Source organism: Hyla sarda, chromosome 5, assembly GCF_029499605.1.
Source record: "Hyla sarda isolate aHylSar1 chromosome 5, aHylSar1.hap1, whole genome shotgun sequence".
Taxonomy (NCBI): Eukaryota; Metazoa; Chordata; class Amphibia; order Anura; family Hylidae; genus Hyla; species Hyla sarda.
This window is the reverse complement of record NC_079193.1, coordinates 137,362,126-137,378,165: the sequence shown is the minus strand read 5'-3', so window position 1 is coordinate 137,378,165 and position 16,040 is coordinate 137,362,126. Positions and strand designations below refer to the sequence as shown.

Genomic DNA, 16,040 nt, shown 5'->3' with positions numbered 1-16,040 from the left:
AAAAATTTGAAAATTGCTGTTGAACTTTGAAGCCCTCTGGTGTCTTCCAAAAGTAAAAACACGTCAATTTTATGATGCAAACATAAAGTAGACATATTGTATATGTGAATAAAATAAAAAAATATTTGGAATCTCCATTTTCCTTACAAGCAGAGAGCTTCAAAGTTAGAAAAATGCAAAATTTTTCACATTTTTCAACAAATTTGGGGACTTTTCATCAAGAAAGGATGCAAGTTACCACAAAATGTTACCACTATGTTAAAGTAGAATATGTCACGAAAAATCTGTCTCTGAATCAGAATGATAACTAAAAGCATTCCAGAGTTATTAATGTTTAAAGTGACAGTGGTCAGATGTGCAAAAAATGGCCGGGTCCTAAGGTGTAAAATGGCTGGGTCCTTAAGGGGTTAAGGGGTTAAAAAAAACTATGCTTGGGAGTCAGAAATTACATACTCCATCATGTAATTCAGAGAAAGAGATGGAGGTCTTTTTTGTTTATAACCTGACAGATTTGCATCTCTTATGTTAAAGCAAACAATCACAATGTTTGTGTCATGTCATTCTTATACTTTTATTTAGAACCTAATTTTTCTTTTGACAGAGAATTCTTGAGTTGGAAAGTTTCCTTGCAAAAACATCTCAGGACAGTGACACAAAATCTGAAGAATTATTTACTCGGCTGGAAAGTGAAACAAACAAGCACAATGCAGAAATAACAGCAATTATTGAGAAACACAAGCAAGAGCTTGAACTTTGTAATCAGGATAGTGAAAAGAATTTAGTAGAAAAGCTTGAAAGTTTAAGAAATGAACATCGGGCAGAGATCGCTGAAATAAAAGAGAAGTGCCAACAAGAATGTGATACTCAATTAAAAGAAAAAGAGCGTGCATTTCAGGCTCATATTGAAGAAATGAATGAAAAAACCTTAGAAAAATTAGACATAAAGCAAACCGAACTGGAAGCACTATCATCTGAATTGTCTGAAGCTCTAAAGTTATGTCAGGAAAATGAAGAGAAGCTTTTGGAATGTCAGAACGAAAGAGACAAAATAAAACTAGAATATGAAGGTCAGTTTGTTGAGCTGCAGAAGCAGCACCATAATCATATTGATGCAATTGAAAAAGAGAAGGAGATTCTGACTCAAGGTGTAGAAAAAGATCTAAAAGAGGAAATTAACCACTTGAAGCTTTTATTAGATGGAAATAAGAAGGAGATGGAACATTTGCAGCTTGAAAATGAGCAACTAAAGGATGCTGTTAAAAAGGCTGATATGGAGTTAAAAACAATGACGGTCCAACTGGATGAGCTACATGGTTCATATCAGAAGAAGGCACAGGAGAAAATTGAGCACCATACCACAGAGATAAAAAATATACAGGAGAAGTTAAACTTCATAACTGAGGAGAGGAACCAACTTAAGCAATTAGTTGAAGATCAGGAGTCAAAACTAAAGCTTTTAACTGCAGAGCTGGATACTTATAAAGAGCAGGTACAAAGCTTAAACCTAAAAATTGAACAGCAGGCCACGCTTGTCAATGATCTTTCACTGCAATCTGAGACAAAGATAAATGAATACAAGTCTCAAGTAGATGAACTGAACAGGGTTTCTGCTGATAAGGAAAATGAAATTCAGAAACTTAAAGATGCTCATAACCATCTTATTAACCAACTTAAAGAAAATGTATCTTCCAAAGAAAAGAAAATAGAATCTTTACAAGAAGATTACAAAGCAAAAGCTAAAAGCCAAGACAACAAGATTGAAAAAATGAAGCAAAGGCTAAAAGAAATGCAAGAAACCTCCAAGAAAAAATATTCTGAGATGGAAAGTAAACTCAAAAAAGAGTTGGAAAAGAAACAGCTTGAGTTAGATGATAAAGAGAAGCAATTTAATGATAAAATGCTGGAAATGGCCCATGCAAGTTCCGCTGGAATTAATGATGCTTTGTCTCAGCTGGAACAGAACCATAAAGAGCAAATTGTCAGTGTCAAAGAGGCTCACCAGAGGGAATTACAGGAGACTGCACAAAATTGGGAGAAAAAGTTTAGCCTGCAGGTGGAGGAACTGAAGGAAAAACATGAGGCTGAACTTCAGGAGAAAGATCAGGAGATAACGGAGATTACACAGCGGTTCAGTGACATCAGCAAAGAAAAGGAGGAAGTAGACAAAGATATTATTGCACTAAAGGAAGAGAAGAATAGCTTGGATATTACTTTCCTTGAATTTCAAGAGAAGCTAAAAGAGATGACTGTTCAGGTTCTGTCTTTGACCCAGAGTGAAAAAAACGTAAAATCTGAGCTTGAAAAGTTACAAAATGAGCGAGTGTCACTAGTAAATGAGAAAAACATGGTTGATTCAGAACTTATTGACCTAAAGGCATCAGTGGAGGCAAATAAAAGCGAAATTAACAGTTTACTTGACAAACTATGTAAAACAGAAGAAAGATGTCAATCACTAGAAATGTCTCTCAGTGATGAATCTGCTACACTTGCAAAAGAATGGTCAGAAAAGCTTTTAGAGAAAGACGCTTGGTGCAGAAAACTACAACTTGAACATGAACAGAAATTTGGAAATTTCTGCAAAGAGGCTGTGTCACTATTAGAATCATTAACATCTGGACTAAGTAGTAAATACAATGATCACATTAATAGACTGCTGCTTAAAGTTAGCATTTGTGAGAAAGCAGCAAGTAAATTGAAAGAACCCATTGCAAAACAAGTGGGCAAAATCCAAGACTTAGAAATGCAAATTAATCAATTATTCAATGACTATACGACTGTAAATGCGTCCTTGACACAAAGCAGCCAGAATTTGCATGAAAAAGAAAATATGATTTTGGTTTTGAAAGAAGAACTAAAGACTGTTTCCATAGAGAAGGAAACCTTGCAGAAAGAGGGAGGTAACCAGCAAAAAGTGGCTGATGAAAAGGAGTCTTGCATTACACAGCTAAAAAAAGAACTCTCAGAAAATATCAATACGGTTACATCTTTGACTGCTGCACTAAAAGAGAGAGACACTGAAGTAAATGAACTTAAGCTAAAACTTGAGAACAGTTTGCCCTTGGAAGAAAAGGAGAAAGCTATAGCTTTTATCAGTTCCCAGCACAATGAAAGTCAACAGCAATTACTTAAGCAGATCCAAGACCTGACATCAAATATTAAAGATCTGAATAAAGAAAAAGCTGCCTCTGTGAAAGAAGCAGATAAATTGAAAAACAAGCTAGATGAGTGGAAGAAAAAAGCTGAAGTTAGGTTTACCCAAAATCACCAAACCATTAAGGATTTACAAGAAAAGACTGAAATTGCCAATAAACAGCTGATTGAAAAAGATGGAGAAATTAAGACTGCCAAAGAAGAGTTTGAACATTTCCGTAACAACATAGCAAAGGATCAAGCCAGCAGAGAAAGTTTGGCCCTTGAGTTGACCACCAATATAGAACGTCAGAACTCAAAAATTCAGGAATTGGAGGCAGAAGTTGAAACATTAACAAAAGAAAAACAGTGTTTGATAGAAGAGGTAGAAAGGCAAATTCAGCAACAGAGTATTGAAAAAAGTCATCTTGTAGAGCAGCTTTCACATATCCAAAATATTTCCTCAGAAAATGACAGTCACTCTATGGAAGCACAGCAGCAAATACTCAGGCTAGAAAATGAAATCTCAAGCTTGAAAGAAGATAGTAATGCAAAACTAATTCAATGGGAACAACTAAAAGTAGAGCTAACAGAGAGCAAAGATAAGGCTCTGAAAACATTGGAGGAGCAACTGACTAGTGAAAGTGCCAAAAAAATAGCAGATCTCAAGAAAAAAGCAGAACAAAAAATTGCGTCGGTTAAGAAGCAACTGATGTCGCAGCTAGAAGAGAAGGAAAAATCTAAGCTATATTTAGAAGAGCAACTGCAAAGTCTAAAGAATCATCTACATAAGGAAGGCCAGGCTTTACAAGCAAGTTTGATCCAGGAGAAAGAAGAACTTGAAAAGAATAATGGCATTCTACAAGAGCAACACCTTCACAAGGACAATGAGTTATTTAGCCTTAGGGATGAGTTGCTGCTAAAAGAAAAGAAAATCAAAGAGCTGGAAGACTTGAATGAGACCAGTCAACAAAAGCTTAACGAAAGTGAAAGGATCATAAATGATAAAGAGTTGTCCCTGATAACTGATAAGGAAGCAGAGAAGCTTAGACTGGAACAACTGTCTGCCAAACATCAGGAGGATTTACTTTCTCTGCAGGAGCAGTTAGCTGTGAAAGATTCAGAGTTGAAAGCTTGTAATGAAAAATTAGTAGAAAGATTAAAATCTTATCAAGAACTCAAAATACTTTTTGATGAAATTCAATCTCAGGAGAATACATTAAAGGCAAAATTTCAAGAGGCAGAAGGGGAAATACAGAAACTCCGTAAGGAAGTGACTAGGCTTCAAAAGGATTTGAGGACTTTACGCAAAGAACATAATCAAGAGCTAGATTTGCTAAAGAAGGAACTACAAGAGGAAGCTGAACAGAAAATCAAGTAAGTGGGGTTACATCATTTAGTTTTCCTACAATGCTGTTTTACATGTTCATTCCTTAATGTGTTTCCTTTTGACAGTAAAACTTTGTCATTTCACATAGGTATGAACAAGAAGATCAAGAGTTAAAGCACAATTCGTCCTTAAAACAGCTCATGAGGGAATTTAACACACAGATGGCACAAAAAGAGCGTGAACTTGAAATTGCTGTTCAAGAGACAATTGGTGAGATGGTTATTTTTTATGTCTATTATATTTAGCATTTTCTCCCCAAAGCAGAGATGATGACATTGGGCAAAAAATAAATGAAAAATAATGCTGCAGAAGCATATATCGTTGCTTACCTCTCTGTCCCAGTTCTGAAACCACCAAAAATCCATTTGTTTTTGGAGCTCCAGTTCTTTGCTTTCTGGTTAAGCAGTTATTCAGCACAAAATGTCCAGAGTTCATTGCTTTACCTCAGCTCTTCATTACAGTCCTCCCATCCTGCCTATTCCCCTCCCCAGCACTACTGACAGTTTCCCACCTAATGTTGTTTAGAACATCTCATTTCACAGCAGACTATTGCACAGGTTGTAACACCTGCTGTATTCATTCCCCGAATGCTACTCTGTACCATATTGCCTTGTGCGGAGAAAAAAAAAAAGCTACAAACCCATATCCTTCCATAAAGATATATGTGTATATGACAGGGAGAAAGTGCTGAAGGATGTAGGAGCGGCTTGTTAAGAGGGGATGGCATCACTCAGTGAGTGGGTATAGAGCTTAGAGACCACATCCAGCCACTCGTCCTGTGGCAGCAAATGACGATCTATTGTCTTGCGAGAAAGAGAGGAATGTGAGCTGGTGACAATACCACACTTAAAATGAAAGAACTGCACAACTTCTGTCAATGGTGAATCGCACACAAGCATGCTAAAGCCATTACAGTTTGTTTTGACATTAGATGAGCAAGTTATGCATCTTAGGGTGATAGTCTTGTTTTAAATACAATTATCTGATACCGGAATACCACTTTTAAAAGTACATACTGGTAATGTGATCATGACTTATTTGCTTTGACTCTAGGTTAAAACGTTCAGGGAAATTTCTTAATCCTTTTCACATCCCTTCCAGTGCACCATCAAGCTATGTCACTGTTTTATTACAATCTATAATCTTTGGGAATGTTAGTAATTTCATCTGACATTTTGAATATAGACCAGAACAGTTTTTGTACTAGCAGTGTTGTGACTGTTATTTAATTTCGGGTAATCTGAGCCTTAGTGGTCTGAACCAAACATTTACTTGTGAGTGTGTTTACTATCTAATGACCTATTTGCTTGATCCAGGTAAAGCTCAAGAGGTTGAAGCAGAAATATTACAATCACATCATATAGAAACAACCCAGCTCCATAAAAAGATTGCAGAGAAGGAAGATGATTTGAAAAGAACAGTCAAGAAGTATGAAGAAATTCTGGAGGTAACGGAGTTATCTTTGTACTAATCAATTACATATATTTCTCGACACAATCTGTGTATTTGAATGAAGATAGTTTTCCTTAACCCCTTGCTGCAAATGGATCTTCATTAGTGTCCATCTGCGGCTCCCGAGGTATGACGCGCGCTCAACAGGTAAGCGCGCATCTTACCGGTGGTTCCCGGTTGCAATAGGCAACCAGGACCCACGGCTAATGCCGGACATCGGGATCGGGCTGATGTCTGGCATTAACCCTTTAGACGTGGCGTTCAAACTTGATCGCCACGTCTAAAACTAAAGTGAACATTGCCGGTTAGCTCAGTAGTGCTGTTCGGGACCGCCGCAGTGAATTCGCTGAGTCCCGAACAGCTTGCAGGACACAAGGAGGATCCCAACCTGCCTCCTATAAAAAAAAAAGCGATAGTCTGATCAAAACAAAAATGGTACTGATAAAGAATTCAGATCACGGTACAAAAAACGAGTCCTCATACCGCCCCTTATGGAAAAATAAGTTAAAGGAGTCAGACGAGGCCATTTTTCAACATATTAATTTTGGTGCATGCAGTTATAATTTTTTTTTGTAGTAAAATAAAATCAAACCTATATATATATATTGGGTATCCTTGCGACCGTATGGTCCTACAGAATAAATATTAGGTGCAATTTTACCGAAAACTGCTCTGCATAGAAACAGAAGTCGCTTTTTTTTTAATTTTGCCCCACAAATAATTATTTTCTGGTTTTGCTGTAGATTTTGTAGTGAAATTAGTAATGGTATTACAAAGTAAAATTATTGCCGCAAAGAACAAGCCCTCTTATGGATTTTTACTTGGAAAATTGAGTGTTATGATTTTTAGAAGGTGAGGAGGAAAAAACAAAAGTGAAAAAATGAACAATCTCCAAAGAGGGAAGGGGATAAAGAGTATCTGTGATGATCTTGTTAAATTTTATAATCCTTCCAGTTCACTGCCCCCGTCATGATAAACCACCCACTGCCTTTATTTTTTTAATTATAATTTTTTTCTACCTTGATATTGCTGTGTATTTTCTGCTCAGTTTGTCCGATTCACAGACTGGGAAGGGACACCTAGTGGCAGCTTTTTTTAAACACAAAATATAGAAAACTTCATTTTTTAACCCCTTAAGGACAATGGACGTACTCCTACGCCCCCGTTTCCGAGTCCTTAAGGACCGAGGACGTAGGAGTACGTCCTGTCCTTTCCCGGCCCCCCGCCGCTAGCCGGAGGGGAGACGGTGCCCGATGCCTGCTGAAATCGTTCAGCAGGCATCGCGGCATATTGCCCACGGGGGTCATTATGTCCCCCCATGTCGGCGATGGCCGCAGATCGCTGGACAATTCAGTCCAGCAATCTGCGGCGATTCCGGGTCAATCGGGTCACCAGTGACCCGGTGACCCGGAATTACTGGCTGATCGGGGCCGTCAGAGACTGCCCCGAACAGCCAGAGCCTGCAGGGGTGAGGTGGCACTGGTGCCACCTCACGATCGCCCTGATTCGTCGGCCGGATTACCGGCCGACCAATCAGGGCGCCTGCTGCGGGTGTCACTCCCGCTCCGCCCCTCTTCCGGAGGACGTGAGCGGGTGCGGGACGTGCACCCCTGGTGCTGGGGACCCCGATCCCCGGCGTTAATGTTGGGATCGGGGCCCCAGGAGCGACGGCGGCGGCGGGACTGACCTGTGCGGCGATCAAGCAGCAGCAGGAGGTGAGTGACAGCCTCCTGCTGTTGCTTAGCAACAGCTCCCAGCATGCAAAAAGGGCATGCTGGGAGCTGTAGTTATGCAACAGGAGGAGGCAGACCACCACAACTCCCAGCATGCACTTATGGGCATGCTGGGACTTATGGTTTTGCAACAGCTGGAGGCACATTCTTTCTATGGAAAAGTGTACCTTCAGCTGTTGTGTAACTACAACTCCCAGCTTGCACAAACAGCTTAAGTGCATGCTGGGAGTTGTAGTGGTGCATCTGCTGGTTGCATAACTACAACTCCCAGCATGCCCGTTGGCTGTCGGTGACTGCTGAGAGTTGTAGTTTTGCAACAGCTGAAGGCACACTGAGTTAAGTAGCAAACCAGTGTGTCTCCAGCTGTTGCATAACTACAATCCCCAGCATCCCCAGCCAAAGTAGTATGCCTCCCGCTGTTGCATAACTACAACACCCAGCATGCCCTTCCGCTGTCCGTACATGCTGGGGGTTGTAGCTTTTGCAACAGCTGAAGGCACACTGGTTGCAAAACACTGAGTTTGTTGCCAAACTCGGTGTTTCACAACCTGTGTGTCTCCAGCTGTTGCAAAACTACAACTCCCAGCATGCACTGATAGACCGTACATGCTGGGAGTTGTAGTTTTGCAACAGCTGGATGTCCCCCCCAATGTGTATGTACAGGGTACACTCACATGGGCGGAGGATTACAGTAAGTATCCGGCTGCAAGTTTGAGCTGCAGCAAATTTTCTGCTGCAGCTCAAGCTGCCAGCGAGAAACTACTGTGAACCCCCCGCCCGTGCGACTGTACCCTAAAAACACTACACTACACTAACACAAAATAAAAAGTAAAAAAACACTACATACACATACCCCTACAATAAAAATGAAAAACGTCTGGTACGCCACCGTTTCCAAAACGGAGCCTCCAGCTGTTGCAAAACTACAACTCCCAGCATGCACTTATAGACCCTACATGCTGGGAGTTGTAGTTATGCAACAGCTGGATGTTCCCCCCCCCCCCCAATGTGAACGTACAGGGTACACTCACATGGGCATAGGATTACAATAAGTATCCGGCTGCAAGTTTGAGCTGAGGCAAATTTTCTGCCGCTGCTCAAACTGCCAGCGAGAAACTACTGTGAACCCCCCTCCCGTGCGACTGTACCCTAAAAACACTACACTACACTAACACAAAATAAAATAAAAAGTAAAAAACACTACATATACACATACCCCTATACAACCCCCCTCCCCTCCCCAATAAAAATGAAAAACGTCTGGTACGCCACTGTTTCCAAAACGGAGCCTCCAGCTGTTGCAAAACAACTACTCCCAGTATTACCAGACAGCCACTGACTGTCCAGGCATGCTGGGACTTTTACAACAGCTGGAGGCACCCTGTTTGGGAATCACTGGCGTAGAATACCCCTATGTCCACCCCTATGCAAGTCCCTAATTCAGGCCTCAAATGCGCATGGCGCTCTCACTTTGGAGCCCTGTCGTATTTCAAGGCAACAGTTTAGGGTCACATATGGGGTATCGCCGTACTTGGGAGAAATTGTGTTACAAATTATGGGGGGTATTTTCTGCTATTACCCTTTTTAAAAATCTAAAATTTTTGGGAAACCAACATTTTAGGTAAAATTATTATTTTTTTTTTTTACATATGCAAAAGTTGTGAATCACCTGTGGGGTATTAAGGTTCACATTACCCCTTGTTACGTTCCCCGAGGGGTCTAGTTTCCAAAATGGTATGCCATGTGTTTTTTTTTTGCTATCCTGGCACCATAGGGGCTTCCTAAATGCGGCATGCCCCCAGAGCAAAATTTGCTTTCAAAAAGCCAAATGTGACTCCTCCTCTTCTGAGACCTGTAGTGCGCCAGCAGAGCACTTCTCACCCCCATATGGGGTGTTTTCTGAATCGGGACAAATTGATCTTCAAATTTTGGGGGGTATTTTCTGCTATTACCCTTTTTAAAAATGTAAAAATTTTGGGAAACCAAGCATTTTAGGTAAAAAAAAATTTTTTTTTTAACATATGCAAAAGTCGTGAAACACCTGTAGGGTATTAAGGTTCACCTTACCCCTTTTTACGTTCCCCGAGGGGTCTGGTTTCCAAAATGGTATGCCATGTGGTTTTTTTTTGCTGTTCTGGCACCATAGGGGCTTCCTAAATGCGGCATGCCCCCAGAGCAAAATTTGCTTTCAAAAAGCCAAATGTGACTCCTTCTCTTCTGAGACCTGTAGTGCGCCAGCAGAGCACTTTTCACCCCCATATGGGGTGTTTTCTGAATCGGGAGAAATTGGGCTTCAAATTTTGGGGGGTATTTTCTGCTATTATCCTTTTTAAAAATGTAACATTTTTGGGAAACCAAGCATTTTAGGTAAAACATTATTTTTTTTTTTTTTACATATGCAAAAGTCGTGGATCACCTGTGGGGTATTAAGGTTCACTTTACCCCTTGTTACGTTCCCTGAGGGGTCTAGTTTCCAAAATGGTATGCCATGTGGTTTTTTTTGCTGTCCTGGCACCATAGGGGCTTCCTAAAGGTGACATGCCCACCAAAAACCATTTGACGCTCCTTCCCTTCTGAGCCCTCTACTACGCCCGCCGAACAATTAACATAGACATATGAGGTATGTGCTTACTCGAGAGAAATTGGGTTTCAAATACAAGTAAAAATGTTCTCCTTTTTACCCCTTGCAAAAATTCGAAAATTGGGTCTACAAGAACATGCAAGTGTAAAAAATGAAGATTGTGAATTTTCTCCTTCACTTTTCTGCTATTCCTGTGAAACACCTAAAGGGTTAATACACTTATTGAATGTCATTTTGAATACTTTGGGGGTGTAGTTTTTATAATGGGGTCATTTATGGGGTATTTCTAATATGAAGACCCTTCAAATCCACTTCAAACCTGAATTGGTCCATGAAAAATAGCGAGTTTGAAAATTTTGCAAAAAATTTCCAAATTGCTGCTGAACTTTGAAGCCCTCTGGTGTCTTCCAAAAGTAAAAACTCATAAATTTTATGATGCAAACATAAAGTAGACATATTGTATATGTGAACCCAAAAATGTTTTATTTTGAATATCCATTTTCCTTACAAGCAGAGAGCTTCAAAGTTAGAAAAATGCAAAATTTTCATTTTTTTCATCAAATTTTGGGATTTTTCACCAAGAAAGGATGCAAGTTACCATAAAATTTTACCACTAAGTTAAAGTAGAATATGTCACGAAAAAACAATCTCGGAATCAGAATGATAACTAAAAGCATTCCAGAGTTATTAATGTTTAAAGTGACAGTGGTCAGAATTGCAAAAAACGCTCTGGTCCTTAAGGTGTAAAATGGCCTGGTCCTTAAGGGGTTAAACAAAGTACATTAGAAATATTTTTAATTTGCCATAAGGAGTGCAATAGCAAAAATTTGTTTTTATGAAAGTGCACATTTAAATATAGTTAAGTGAGCCTCAGACACATCTTGGATTTATATTTGGTTAAAGCCATGAAGTTTGTCGAGTTTAACCACCACCAGTCACCAGTACAATACCAGTGCATGGAAAACCTTTTCAGCATAACTCATCACTAGCTATCTCAGACACAATATCCTAAATGCATGGCCATTGAAATCAATGAGAGCTTTACTTACAATATTTAGGGATATTACATCTTAGAAGATGATTTTGGTGCTGGTCCTAAGAGAAAACACCAACATATCTTTAAGCCAATATACTGAAATCATTCAGTCTTGCTTGTGGCTTCAAAACTGGCGCATTTCCTTTGCAGCATTTTAACCATTACCAAGCATTTCTAACATTTGTGCTCTATAAAATTGGTGATCTTTGCTTGGGATAGTGATTCTCAATGCTATTACCAAAACTGTGATAATAAAAAAAAAAGTCTACAAAATGAACACTGGTATTTGTTACTTTTTGATCACTTTTTATCAATTTTTTTATGCAATGTGATAAAAAAAAGCAGCAATTTTAGGCTTTGTTACTTTTTAACATGTGCGCCCTTCACTATATAGGGTTATATTTTTATATTTTAATTACATTTTAATAGTTTGGACATTTCTGCACATGGTGATACCAAATATTTTTCTTTACACGTTATCAATAGATTGCTTAAAAATCTTCAGTGCTTTGCTGTTGCATAACACAGATCAGTGCTGTCAGTGCTCTGCCTATACGGCCTGATTCTGTCAGAATGTATAAGCAGAGAAGACAGATTGCTGCACAGAGGTATACAGCGGGACCAAAAACAGTTTTAACTCATCGCCCTTGTCGTGCAAAACAGACTGTTGGCCATTCCATGCATCTAGCACCCTAAATGTTATTGGAATAAAAGCATTTCTTTCTACTCCGGTGAGTGCCCCCTGCATCTTTTATTATATTGGATTATCAGTCCCATTCAGGTACATTGGACTGAGCTGCAATACCAGGCACAACCACTCCTAAAATATGGAGCAGTGCCTGGTAAACACTGAGTTCATTGGAGTGATGTGATATTGATGGCCCATTGTAAGGATACCCAGTTTTAAATCTTCTGCATGGTTAAGCTATGAAATACAAAGCTTGACCAAAATACTCAACTAGTGTTGGCATAGATGCGTTTTTCCATTGTTTATGGCACACATGTACTGTTCTAGGAGCTGCAAAGAATATTCTTCAGTCACATAAAGCTACATTCTGTTCATTGGAACAAACTACTCTCTATTGCTTGGTCTCAAGAGGTACCAGCCATGGGTGTGCATGGTGTGCTTTCCTCCTGCGATCCTCTGCATACTCTAACTTTTAATTTCATGTTCATAGATTTGTTAGTAACTATTAGATAAAAATGTAATTATGTTTTGTCAGGCATTTTAAAGTGTACTTGTGGTCAACAAAAACTTTATATAATGTAGATAATACCAGTATATGTAATATATATTGGTTAAAAAATGTGTATATTTCGGTCTCTACAGATATTGTGTTTCTCTGTGAGGAGACCAAATACAGGAACTGAGGGTGGACAAACAGGGCTCATTGGGTCTTTGACACACTTCCTGCTCACACATCAGGATGATTAACAAGCCAGGAGCCTGCACAGAGCCCTGCTTGTCCTATCCTCACTTCCCACATTTGGACTCCTCATAGAGACACACATGCAATAGCTACAGGAATGGCCTTTTTTTTTTTTTTTTTTTTTTTATTCAACCCAAAAATATACCCATTTTTTAACCAATGTAGATAATACCATTATATGTATATTTGTAATATACATTATATAAAAAGTTTTTGTTGATGACAGGTACTTTAAATGATTCTTTTTGCTGTGATGAGTTAACTCTTAAGTTATTGTACATCTTGTAGTACTTGAGTTTGCATTCTTTTAAATGTATTTGATTCTTACAGACATTTTAACCTGTTGTAGGCAAGAGAAGAAGAAATGACAGCTAAAGTAACTGAATTGCAGGAGCAACTAGAAAAGATGCAGGAAGAGCTGTCAAAGAGACAGGAAGAAGAGGCAGCTCAAGAAGCAGAGGTCGGATGCTGAATAGATGTATAGAATTTATAGAAAAACACTGTACTACAAAACAAATACATTGTTTTTTCTTCCCCTTTTAGGATAAGGATCAAGGCGAGATTCAAGTAAGAACCAATGACAATGTCTACTTTTTATTTTATCTTATTTTTTTTTAAATGAAACAGAGTTATACATTTAACACATTAGACTTGATATTAAAGGGGTTATCCAGGAAAAAACTTAATTTACAAATCGGTTTAACTTTCTGGAGCCAGTTAATATATATAAAAAAGTTTTTTCCTGGACAACCCCTTTAAATTCAAGAGGTTTAGAACCCCTTATTATTGGGAGAATGGGATCGCCCATTGCTATAGACTTGCCATAGGCAAGTCATCTGGGTGGCTGCTGCAGATATAACAGAATAACCAAATGGGTTATTGTTCCTCTTGTTACTCTTCCCCCTGGTCTTAAGAGCAGGTGGTGCCGTTGCTGCATGCTGCGCTTTATCACCTCAAATATAATGAATTGGGGGCCTCCAAAGCAGATGTGAACAGAGCTTCACTCATTTACAGTAAATATCCATAATATGGATCCAATATATGGAAATATTACAAATGAGATTAGTGTGGCATCTGTATTTCTGTACAGTAAACACTGATGGGCTGTCTTCTAGGCAGGTAATTGATCTGTACTTAAAAAATGGATGCAAAATTAGGTTGCATTCACATCCTGATTTTGAAATTCCTTTTTTGGTATAGGTTCCCTCCCCAAACGGGAAACAAAAAAACTGGCAAAACCAAATGCAAAATTGTGCAATGTAAAAACAGTATACGGTTTTTATATCTGTGAAAAGTAATTCCACAGATGCCCCCGTTGCTGGAGGGTACTACTACTCCCATATTGGAACAAACTCATTTCCATGATAGGAGTAGTAATTCCTCTGACTGCGTGAGTCTGCAGGCGGCTGGGGAAACAGTAGTGATTGTACTTTGATCCCATCATGGAACAGAGTCTCTTCCATGTTGGGGGTAGTAGTACAGGGGCTAAGGGATTGATCACATCAGGTCTCAATTCTGAGACCCGCTGCGATCATAAGTTATTAACCAGGGGAGCGTCGACATGCTGCGCTGCACTGCACCGATCCCTAGAGATGTATACACTTCATATTCAAATAGCCCGCCGGAAGCCCTGAATGGCCGGCACAGAGTGGCCATTCACGGCTCTTGGCAGGGTTTTTAAAATTATACTGTTCTACTGATCGCAATGCACTCCCACCCGCTTCCCCAGCAGGAGCGGTCCCTCCTACTACTGCTTCCATCATAAAACAGACATGTCCATGATGGGAGCAGTAGTGGGAGGGACGGCTCCTGCCAGGGAAGCCTTGTTTTTTTTTTTTTTTCGTGCAAAAAACCATAGCCTATGACTACAATGCCTCAGGCTTCCCCGGCAGGAGCCGTCCCTCCTACTACTGCTTCAATCATGAAACAGACATGTCCATGATGGTTTCTGCTTCAATCATGAAACAGACATGTCCATGATGATCCCACTAGCGGCCGCTGCACTATTACACTGCATTGTTCGCACATACCGCATGCCTGTACACGTAGTATGTATTGACATACGGGTTACGCATGGGTTAATCGGCCATCTTTTTTCACCTAGTCAGTTCTTACCTGGCCGCACCTTCTTTTTTCTTGACTACCTTCCCTATGCCACGTCACATCCTGCTGGACGGAGGCGGGGAGTTTTTTCCACGGTGGGACCCGACCATATGCCAGAGGGTATTTAAACCCCCGTGTGACTAGGTACCAACGCCATGACTAAGAGCAACTGCTCGAAACGCGTCGGCGTTTCACCCCCCCCCCCCCCTTGTTTTTAGTGACATGTCACTCGTCACCTCTGTGGCGACTTTCCATGTTTTAATTGGTTGCCATTAAAGGTTAAGTTTTATTGGATTACCTACCCAGGAGCTGGACCCCTTCCATTTTTTCTCCTCTCAGTCTCACGGGGAGTGGCGGCTCCCTGCGTCCGTGCTCCGGGACTATTGCCTGATGCTTGACACATATGGATTTGGTGAGCTGATCTACCCCTTTTGTTTCTCTTCCCCGGCAGGAGCCGTCCCTCCTACTACTGCTTCAATCATGAAACAGACATGTCCATGATGGTTTTTTGCACAGAAAAAAAAACTTACACATACAAAAGCTTACACAACCGGATACATCTAGTTGTGCAAGTTTTTGTATGGTAGGTCAATGTATATGTTTTTCTATTCGGTTGCATACAGTTTTCAAATTGAAAATGTATTATGCAACCATATAGAAAAATCATGATGTGAATGCACACTTAGATGGCATGCTGTTGTAACATAGATCACATACAGATGCATCTGTATTTTAATCTCTCTCCATAGCCCTTAGTGAGTGTTTTCCATCAATGAAATAGATGAAAGCAGCCCATGCGGCTTTTTTTAAATTCTGGTGTATGCTATACACCTATATAAATATGAACCCCATAGATTAACATGAACTTCGTATTACAGATGTAATACAAATGCAAAATGGGCTTGTAATAAAGAGGCCTAAGAGTGCGTTCACACTGCGGAATCTCTGCTCGCTTAATTCTGCGAGTGGAGATTCTGTCTGGGGGCCGCCGCCGAAAATACTTTGGCGCTAGGGCCGCGGGGCACTGTGCCGTTACCATTGACCGCTATGCAATGCTCGATGAATCATGCGCAAAGAATGAACATGTTTCGCCGCTGAAATTCAGCAGTGTGAACGGGTCTCACAGAGACCCATTCATACTAGTGTTAGGTTCACACCGCGGAATTCTGCTCATGGAATTCCGTGG

At 40.1% G+C, this 16,040-nt stretch overlaps 1 protein-coding gene across 5 annotated transcripts in view; it reads left to right on the top strand.

The window, feature by feature from the left end:
- Positions 1-16,040, top strand: part of GOLGA4 (golgin A4) — a 168,740-nt gene that overhangs the window by 117,901 nt on the left and 34,799 nt on the right. For all 5 annotated transcript variants that reach the window (XM_056520352.1, XM_056520353.1, XM_056520350.1 and 2 more), the window contains 5 exons: positions 602-4,506; positions 4,608-4,729; positions 5,836-5,966; positions 13,101-13,211; positions 13,295-13,318. In XM_056520352.1, coding sequence (XP_056376327.1) covers positions 602-4,506; positions 4,608-4,729; positions 5,836-5,966; positions 13,101-13,211; positions 13,295-13,318 — 4,293 coding nt within the window. The remainder of the gene's footprint in view (positions 1-601; positions 4,507-4,607; positions 4,730-5,835; positions 5,967-13,100; positions 13,212-13,294; positions 13,319-16,040) is intronic.